This window comes from Cottoperca gobio, chromosome 14, assembly GCF_900634415.1.
Source record: "Cottoperca gobio chromosome 14, fCotGob3.1, whole genome shotgun sequence".
Lineage (NCBI taxonomy): Eukaryota > Metazoa > Chordata > Actinopteri > Perciformes > Bovichtidae > Cottoperca > Cottoperca gobio.
Genome location: NC_041368.1, coordinates 24,480,371 through 24,490,370, shown reverse-complemented (window position 1 = coordinate 24,490,370; position 10,000 = coordinate 24,480,371). Strand labels below are relative to the sequence as shown.

Genomic DNA, 10,000 nt, shown 5'->3' with positions numbered 1-10,000 from the left:
CTTCTGCACACGTGTCTCCGCGCTTTCCTTCTGCCCACGTGTCTCCGCGCTTTCCTTCTGCACACGTGTCTCCGCGCTTTCCTTCTGCACACGTGTCTCCGCGCTTTCCTTCCTCGCATCTTATTCGGAGAAGCAGAAGCTGCTAAACGAGAAGCGCTCGACTCGTAGCGTCGGTTTTAAGCGCCGTCAGCTACTGATGCCGTGTACGTGTCACGCCACCCGATAGGAGACATAACCAAATATTTTCCGTCTGTTCAGGACAAAGTCTCAAACTAGTTTTGTAAAATTGAATTGTTCATATTTGCCTGTTTGGGCTCGACGGCCGCGGCGGTCACTGCGGGAGAAATAGTTCAGCTGCTCGGTCTAAAGCTGACGACTCAACGACTTTAATCAGGAGAGCAAAGCTGGCGTTCTGAGTGACGAAGAGTTCCTTCAGCTTTTCATTGTTACAATTGTGGATACATACAGACAGACAATGATTTGTTTAAAAAGAGAAGAAATGTTTTTAAATCTGATTCTTGCTCCGCTGCCTCGTCATCATCGTCGTCGTCGTCCTAAGCCCCGAGGAAACACCGCTCTCTCTCTGATAATCACTTCCACTTTACAACCCGCCGACTTTCTATGAAATGTTTTAAACGATTACAAATGAAGTTATAACGAACATTATATTTTCTAAAAACAAAACACTGCAACGTTTATTGTTCGACTGTTTTTACTGTTTCTGACATTTCGGTGTTAATTCTGCTGCTGAAGAAAAACAAACGTTCACGTTTAACTTTTTATTGGACAAGAAACCGTATGGAAGCCCGGAGGGGACGCTATTCAAATGTAAAGTTGAACATCAAAATGTAATTTTTATAATTTAACATGTGCATTATTTAAATAAAAATGTTTTTCAATAATCCAATTTCATTTACAACTCGTGTGGTTTAACCATATTAACATTCATATCTTCCTGTACAGTGGACAATATACAAACTTGAAATGTAACATTAATGTTTCAATTCAAAATAAAAATGTAATTTTCTCACCATTTAATAAATGAAAACGGCATTTGGTATTTAATTTCAAAGACTTAAACATTTGAATATGGTAATACCAGTATGAGAAGATAAAAAATGGATTATTGCATTAAATTTTTACTCAAATACCACAAACGTGGAATATGATAAAGCTATTGTGGAAATTACGTTTTAATTTGAATAAAGTCCCCTCTGGGCTTCCATACTCCAGGTTTAATTGAATAAAGTCCCCTCTGGGCTTCCATACTCCAGGTTTAATTGAATTAAGTCCCCTCTGGGCTTCCATACTCCAGGTTTAATTGAATTAAGTCCCCTCTGGGCTTCCATACTCCAGGTTTAATTGAATTAAGTCCCCTCTGGGCTTCCATACTCCAGGTTTAATTGAATTAAGTCCCCTCTGGGCTTCCATACTCCAGGTTTAATTGAATTAAGTCCCCTCTGGGCTTCCATACTCCAGGTTTAATTGAATTAAGTCCCCTCTGGGCTTCCATACTCCAGGTTTAATTGAATAAAGTCCCCTCTGGGCTTCCATACTCCAGGTTTAATTGAATAAAGTCCCCTCTGGGCTTCCATACTCCAGGTTTAATTGAATTAAGTCTCCTCTGGGCTTCCATACTCCAGGTTTAATTGAATAAAGTCCCCTCTGGGCTTCCATACTCCAGGTTTAATTGAATTAAGTCCCCTCTGGGCTTCCATACTCCAGGTTTAATCTGTCAGAAAATATTTGTTTCTTTAATTAAAAAGCTAAAGAGAAAATGTTTACGTTTGTTATTAACCTGATGCATCAAACTTTATTAATATTATGTTAACACTTTATTTAGTCTGTTATTCAGGAACATTCCCATTTTGAATTCAAAGTAAAATAATTAAAGGTAAATGAGTTATTCCACGAAAAGACATTAATCCGTGCTCATGTCTGCGGCGGCAGCAGGACAATGAGCTGAAGAAGAGTTTGTTTTAATACTTTGTTTCTGTGATGTTTGGATATTAAATGTTTGATTCTGTATGAATGTGTTCTCGTCGCTCCCACGGGTCAGTCCCACGGGTCAGTCCCACGGGTCAGTCCCACGTCTGACACGCTACAACACATTTAAACGTTTAGGACAAAGCATCATATTCCTCGAACAGACGGAATCCTTTGTGACAAACTCATGAAAGTAAAACTGGATAATAATAAAACAGAATTTAAAGGTTTTCCAGAAACAAAACCTCGATATCCTCGAGACTCCAGCGCTCGTTGTTTTATGTATTTCAGGCGATTGAAGCAGAAAATCTAAAAGAAAGTAAATAATTTACGGTGAAAACCTAAAGATGCTCTCGGAGAATAAAGTCGTAGTTTTAATAGATGAAGTTCTCTGAGATAAAGAAGTGTTTGTCACGGGCATGTTTATTTTATCACCAACTGAGAAGTGTGAAGGAGCATTAATGTAAATAATATTAAACACATGTACGCGTCACTAGCAGGGAGAGGAAGTCAGGAATGAACACTGCGGCCTCTAGAGGGCGCTAGCGGCACTTCAGCCCTTCAGTGTACTTAAACATGTTCTGTGATCTGACGTTCAAAGATTCACAGCGACAGGAAGTGCAGATCACAACACGCTGAGCATCACAACACGACGACACTTCACCAAAGCTTTGTTTTCACATTCATTTATACTTTTTATTTAACCTGGAAACATTTTTAAATACATTTAAAGAAAAAGATTTTTATTATTTCCTCATTTTTTGAAAATTTAACCCAAATTCAAAGATTACGTTTTTTTCACCTGTTAAATCACAAACGAGAGAAATGTTTTCAGTTTCCTCCAGCCTCAGTGTTTACGTCTGTCTGTCTCCCTCCTCCTGTCTCCCTCTCTGTCCCTGTCTGTCTCCCTCCTCCTGTCTCCCTCTCTCGCTCTGTCTGTCTCCCTTCTTCTGTCGCTCTCTCTGTCGCGGTCAAATTCTCTTTTCCTCCCAAAGTTCCTGTCTCCCTCCCTCTGCCTGTCTGTCTCCCTCTGCCTGTCTGTCTCCCTCCTCCTGTCTGTCTCCCTCTGCCTGTCTGTCTCCCTCTCCCTGTCTGTCTCCCTCTGCCTGTCTGTCTCCCTCCTCCTGTCTGTCTCCTTCTCCCTGTCTGTCTCCCTCTCCCTGTCTCCCTCTCTGTCCCTGTCTGTCTCCCTCTCCCTGTCTGTCTCCCTCTCCCTCTCCCTGTCTGTCTCCCTCTCCCTGTCTGTCTCCCTCTCCCTGTCTGTCTCCCTCCTCCTGTCTCCCTCCCTCTTCCTCTCCTCCCTCGCTCTCTCCCCGTTCTCTCCCGGTGGCGCCCCCCTCTGGTTGTACTTGTCGTAGGCGCCGTCCTCCTTCTCCTCTTTGACTCTGACAGCAGGAGGTGGTGAGGAAGAGGAGGAGCACGTCGCCCTGTCCTTCTTCTTCTCCTTCTTCTCCTTCTTCTTTTTCTTCTTCTCTTTCTTGTCTAAAAGGCAAAGAAGAGAAATAACAATCCATCCCACAATGCTTCTTGTTTCTGGGTCAACAGGAAGTGACCTCACTCACCTTTTTTGGACTTTTTCACGGGGATGTTGTACTGCTCCTCTTCCTCTTCCTCTTCCTCTGAGGAGGACATGTGTGTTTTAGGGGCGCAGCCTTCCTCCCGCAGACTCTTGGTGATGTCGTCCATGTCCTCCGAGTCTTTGGGGGGGCGGTAGTCTTTAACGTGATCCACACGAATTGTCCGACCTTTAATCTGAAACACGACATGAAGGGGAAGTTAAAGCTAAAGTTAGCGCTGAAGCTGAAGTTAGCATTAAAGCTAAAGTTAGCGCTGAAGCTGAAGTTAGCATTAAAGCTAAAGTTAGCGCTGAAGCTGAAGTTAGCATTAAAGCTAAAGTTAGCGCTGAAGCTGAAGTTAGCATTAATGCTAAAGTTAGCGCTGAAGCTGAAGTTAGCATTAAAGCTAAAGTTAGCGCTGAAGCTGAAGTTAGCATTAATGATAAAGTTAGCGCTGAAGCTGAAGTTAGCATTAATGCTAAAGTTAGCACTGAAGCTGAAGTTAGCACTGAAGCTAAAGTTAGCGCTGAAGCTGAAGTTAGCATTAAAGCTAGCGCTGAAGCTGAAGTTAGCATTAAAGCTAGCGCTGAAGCTGAAGTTAGCGTTAAAGCTAAAGTTAGCGTTAAAGCTAAAGTTAGAGTTAAAGATGGAGTTAGCGTTAAAGCTAAAGTTAGCGCTGAAGCTGGAGTTAGCGTTAAAGCTGGAGTTAGCGTTAAAGCTGGAGTTAGCGCTGAAGTTAGCGTTAAAGCTAAAGTTAGCGTTAAAGCTGAAGTTAGCGTTGAAGCTGAAGTTAGCGCTGAAGCTGAAGTTAGCGCTGAAGTTAGTGTTAAAGCTGAAGTTAGCGTTAAAGCTGAAGTTAGCGTTAAAGCTAAAGTTAGCGCTGAAGCTGAAGTTAGCGCTGAAGCTGAAGTTAGCGCTGAAGCTGAAGTTAGCGCTGAAGCTGAAGTTAGCGCTGAAGTTAGCGTTAAAGCTGAAGTTAGCGTTAAAGCTAAAGTTAGCGCTGAAGCTGAAGTTAGCGCTGAAGCTAAAGCTGTTTCACCTTGATGCCGTTGAAGTTGTCCACAGCCAGGACGGTGCTGCGTTGGTCCTCGAAGCAGATGAAGCAGAAACCTTTGGACTTCCCCGTCTTCTTGTCTCGCACCAGGTTGATGTTTACGATCTCTCCGTACCTGACGAGGAAGAAATAAAAGGTGGATTTTAAAAGCTAATATTAACGAAGCAGCTGAGTGTTTAAATAAAGTTTTTCTGGACGTACTGAGAGAAGACGCAGATGATGTCTCCTTCAGTCAGCTCGTATGGAAATCCTCCTGCAGGAACAAAACTTCTTATTATCTCTAAACAAACTTCATCTACAGACCGATTGATCTGAACACTCGTGTCTGCCTACTTCTTTATTTATTTTAAATATATGTTTTCATTTTAAAATGTATTTATGACTGTATTCTTGCACCTACTTATTTCTGTGTTATTTTAATTATATTCATTAAGTTTGGGGAAATAGAGGGAAAATGCAAATAATACAGAAATATATAAATACATTGAAAATTAAAGAAATCATAAATGTAAAAAAAATAAAAGGGGAAAATTAAATAGGCAAGTAAATAAATATTAATTAAAATAAAATGTAGATAAAGAAAGAAAATAATTAAAAAAACAAATCAATTTGTCACATTTGATCAACTAATTAATGCCTAGATTTATTCATTTATTATTGTGGCAGCTTCCGTCCTCCATAAAGAGCAGGTGTGGTCCGGCACAGCAGGGGGATAAATAACAACAAAAACAAAGAAACTTCACCATCAGTTCATCCCTAAAACATTATTTCTTTAGGTAGAAACTTCTTCATGGTGTTCATATAAAATGCAGAAAACATCCAGTTAAATATTTACATCACACATATGAGATGCACACACCGACAAACACCCAGGCGCTGTCTTTGTACTCCGTGTGCCAGGAAACGGACTCGTTCACCCCGAGACTCGCCTCACGCTCGTTCAGCTCGTTGATCAGCTTCACCTTCGTTAGCGGACTGAAAACAGAAAGGTTTGACTGGTAAACAGTGAATATTTACCAGCTCAACACCATATAATATGGAAGGAACACTTTTAATCTGCCATTTGAAAGCAGCTGTCTCTGAAGTATCCAGATTGTTGAGGCTGGACTTTAATGAGTTTGGATCAAAAATCAAATAAAGACTTTTAATTAATTAATTAATACTACAAAAGCACTAAAAGTAATATTAAAAATAAATGTAAGCATTAATGAATTGATAATGTGACAAATGGATATTTGTTTTCATTTGCTTTAATGTTGTATTTTAAAAATGAATAAATAATTATTTTCTTTACACATTTATTTATGCATTTCTTGCAAGTTTGGGGAAATAAGTAAAATAATAATAATAATAATAATAATGAAAATACAGAAATATGTAAATACATATACACACATATATATTAATTAATGATGCTGTTTGCCAGCAGTGAAGGCAAAAGTATAAAGTATACAGTGCAGAGTGAGAATATTATATAGAAAATAAACAGCTGGAGGTTTGTTATGAATACATTGTGTATATGCTATAGATCCAATATAATATAGAGTAGTATAATAATTATAATACTGTATTGGTATGTGACATATTGCAGTAATGAAGTGAATGTATATAATGTGTGAGAGCAAAGCGCTTACTTTTAGTTCCCGAATGAAATGCGCTGTAGACACACAAGTGATGGGAAGCTACGCAGGGAGAAATCTACACGCCAGACTCCATTGAAAATAAGTCCGATTTTACGTATCACAATAAACAGGAAATGTACACGTATGAGAGATAAGTGAATATTAAGAGTGCAAGAATAGGATCATAAATTGTATAACATGGGTTTAGATCTTGTCTTCAACTCGGCAAATCAACCGACCTCGAATAGTTTAAACAAAAACAAATCCTCGTTTAGCAAAAAACTAACCTTGCTGCGCCATAACAGGAGCCATGAAACACACCACAAAACTCTGATTTTATTGACTTATGAACTACTTTGTTTGTGCCGAATTAATAAACTGCTTCTAAATGTTTATTAAAACGTTAGATGTTGTGTTTATAAGTATGTTTACAAGCCGAATAAAAAGGCAAACGTTTAACTCTAAGACTTGTTAACGGGGTTCGGCAGGGGCTGAAGTTTGATACCAACGATGTCAGTTAGCTGTTAGCACTGACTAACGGGTGAGCATACATCGGAAGGTAGATTCCACGACAGTATAAATTAGGGCCGAATATTAGATAGAAACTCACATATTGTATTTAATGTGAAATTGATTACTTACTTCATGGTGAACGGGATAGAAACGATGCGATGGTGGAAATTGATTTTCAGCCACTTCCTGGATGAATTCCCGCCTCTGCTGCCGCCTGCTGGTCGGATGACTGAACTACAAGCTACTTTATGTGACTAAATAACAAAATAATTATTGTTATATAATAATAACTATACAATTAACACTAAAATTAATAGTTTCAGTTTCAAGTGAACATATTCAACTGAGGTTTATCAGATTATTGGCAAAATGTCAGTTATCTTGTGCTGTAATTATCAATTTAGACAACATAATTGTGTATCATAATATCCTGATACATGATTTTATAGAAAGATGATAAATGATCATATTAAATTAACTCCCATCCCTACTAGAGGTTGAATTAAATGTATAAATAATTGTATTTATCTTGTTTCCTTTTAACCATCTTATGTTTCTTGTAGCAAGTTTAAGTACTAACAATTTGGCAATCCAACCATTAATATCTTATTTACAATCTCTTCCTAAAGATAGAGATTGTATAATTGATTACATGAATGACAAGGGTAGATCATAGGCTACTATTAGTTATGCCCCTGATATTTCCCATTTAAAATAAAGATAATAATAAATAAAGAACTTTTTTTATTATCCCTTTTTATGTTACAGCAGCTGAAGAGTAAAACAAAAGTGAAATAAAAAAGAAAGTGATAAAACAAGACAAAACATTTTAAATAACATTTTAAAAAACGTATACCTTTCAGTTATACATGTTTGATCCATGATGGATAAGTGCACCCATAATAGTAATACAAGCATGGTGTGCAGCATAATAATAATAATACAAAAGAATATATCAATATTCTATAAATAAAATATACACGCATACAATTGCACAGGATGAGTCAAATAATAAAATACATAAAACTGTATATTATCAGAAGGCCGGTATAATTCTTTATTTAACATCTAGCTAGTTTATATAAAATATATATAATTAGCTAAATGTATAAAAACATGTAGTTGCATTCTCCGCCCGCACAGCAGGGGGCGCTGTGAAGATGTCCGCCGTCATCTCCTGACCCGGTTTGTAAACACAAGACTGTCAGTTGAGCGCTCCGCAGCTAATAACACACATTTAAATTATGTTTTAGTGGCGCTTTTAATGCGTCCTTTAACGAGTTTATGTGCAGAAATGTCTCCGCGCTGACACGTTTATCATGGACGACTCTCCTGTGAATTATTAGAAGCTTTAGATGCTGCGTTAGCTAGCTTTAGCGGTTAGCCTGGCTACCGTTAGCCGCAGTAAAATAGCTTTCATGGCCCTTCATGGCTTAGTAACACATTTATTTTAGCATTATTGTGATCAAATACCCTGTTTCACTGTGAGTCTACTGTAGGTAAGTAAAGCACTAACTGTACTAAGCGTCTTTGAGTTTCTAGACAAGCGCTATACAAATCTAATGTATTATTATTAATAATAATAACTGCAGTTGCAACTACTGTAATGATTGCTATAGTTTGCATCTTCATAATAACATGAACTTCTTCACAATTTTAGTGTAAACTTGTCTTGACTTTTATATAACTTGCAATTAATTGATTGAATTGAATGTTATAATTGCTTCCTGAACCACGTTAAAGATCTTAGAATGAAACGATTACCTTTTTATTCGGCTTCTAAACATAATCACACAACACAAACATAACGTTATAATAACGTTATGTAGAAGCAGTTCTTTAAATCGGCACAAACAAACCAGTTCATATGTCAACGAAATGAGATTTCCACGAGCAGGTTTGGTGAAGGAGACTTCATTTCCTGACGAGTGTTAAACGTACAATTTGACGTATTTTGAATGGAGTCTGGCGTGAAGGTTTCTTCATACATAACTTGTAATGCTGTGAGTTATTATGCAGTTATTGTGATTCAGTTAATTTAATAAGAGTTAGTTGATTGTGAATAACCGAGAAGTATTCAGATCTTTAAAACAATAATACTACAGTGTAGAAATACTCTGTGAATCGTTGCAGCTCTCGTTAAAGATCATACATAATGTGTCTCAGCAGGATGATCTCGCAGCTCTTCATCTTGTCCTCAAAAGGCGACCACCTCATCTATAAAGACTGTATCCTCCCGAGTAGTCCTGATTACTTATATATATATACTTATTATAACTTATTATAACATTACGGCATTACATTACAAGGAAAAGGTGATTATAGCTACTATACTACATTCTAATAACTATTTCATTTTATATTTAATATATTTATTGTCCCGCAACCACAAAAAACTGAGCCTGTTTGTTTACCTTAAAGACAAACCACACAGTACAGTATGTGTGTATATGTACATACAGTATATATAGTGTGTATATGTACATACAGTATATATAGTGTGTATATGTACATACAGTATATATAGTGTGTATATGTACGTACAGTATATATAGTGTATATATGTACATACAGTATATATAGTGTGTATATGTACATACAGTATGTGTGTATATGTACGTACAGTATGTGTGTATATGTACATACAGTATATATAGTGTGTATATGTACGTACAGTATATATAGTGTGTATATGTACATACAGTATGTGTGTATATGTACATGCAGTATATGTACTGTATATATGTATACAGTACAGTTTGGCTCTTTGTGTTGCTTCTGTTTTACTTTCTGTTGCGTTTAAATAAATAAAAGTTCTTAACATCGCCATCAGTCCGTGGAGAAGCAGGAAGTGATGTCGTCAGCGTTTTCTACGAGAAGGTGACAGCGCTGACCGGAGACCAGCCTCCGGTCGTCATGGTAACCACTGTGTGTGTGTGTGTGTGTGTGTGTGGATTCGATTCCTCCTGCAGCTTTGCTCTCAAATATGTTCACTTTTATTTTGAAAATCCAGTTCTACATAAAGCAGAGGACTGGATCAAGTCTGCTCATTTTTTAATGATTATTTTTATTAATAAAAATAATAACTAAACGTTATTTGTCCTGACCTTTCATACAGGTGGTGTACTAAACAGAGCCAGGAATAGAAACAATCAAACGAAGGGACAGTGAAAGATGATTTAAAACGTTCACAGCTGTAAGCTTCACTCGTGACTCATCGTTCTGCATTTAAAGGCTGAGCTGCCAACTGTCCTATTTGTGTGATGTTT

General features: G+C 37.6%; 3 protein-coding genes across 3 annotated transcripts in view; 2 read left to right on the top strand and 1 right to left on the bottom strand.

Moving 5' to 3' along the window:
* The window catches only part of siah2l (seven in absentia homolog 2 (Drosophila)-like), a 9,565-nt gene extending 7,537 nt beyond the window's left edge, over positions 1-2,028 (top strand). The window contains exon 3 of the mRNA XM_029447614.1: positions 1-2,028. This exon is cut by the window's left edge and continues 2,602 nt beyond it. The gene's annotated coding sequence lies outside the window, so the exon portion shown is untranslated.
* A 640-nt stretch (positions 2,029-2,668) lies between these two features.
* rbmx2 (RNA binding motif protein X-linked 2) lies at positions 2,669-6,945 on the bottom strand. Its single transcript, XM_029447610.1, has 6 exons — positions 6,861-6,945; positions 5,456-5,571; positions 4,798-4,849; positions 4,582-4,711; positions 3,549-3,738; positions 2,669-3,468 (listed from the first exon to the last, which is right to left on the bottom strand). Exons 1-6 carry the CDS (start codon positions 6,863-6,865, stop codon positions 2,834-2,836), a joined length of 1,128 nt encoding a protein of 375 aa, XP_029303470.1. The 5' UTR covers positions 6,866-6,945; the 3' UTR covers positions 2,669-2,833.
* Positions 6,946-7,922: 977 nt separating this feature from the next.
* The window catches only part of ap4m1 (adaptor related protein complex 4 subunit mu 1), a 20,411-nt gene continuing 18,333 nt past the window's right edge, over positions 7,923-10,000 (top strand). The window contains 3 exon segments of the mRNA XM_029447643.1: positions 7,923-8,230; positions 8,898-8,959; positions 9,565-9,650. Of these exon segments, the coding sequence (XP_029303503.1) occupies positions 8,902-8,959; positions 9,565-9,650 (144 nt within the window). The 5' untranslated portion in view covers positions 7,923-8,230; positions 8,898-8,901.

Coding starts and splice junctions, on each gene's coding strand:
- rbmx2 (XM_029447610.1), bottom strand. Junction 4,712..4,797: donor ATCATCTGCGTCTTCTCTCA/GTACGTCCAGAA, acceptor CTTCCTCGTCAG/GTACGGAGAGATCGTAAACA. Junction 3,739..4,581: donor ACAACTTCAACGGCATCAAG/GTGAAACAGCTT, acceptor GTCGTGTTTCAG/ATTAAAGGTCGGACAATTCG.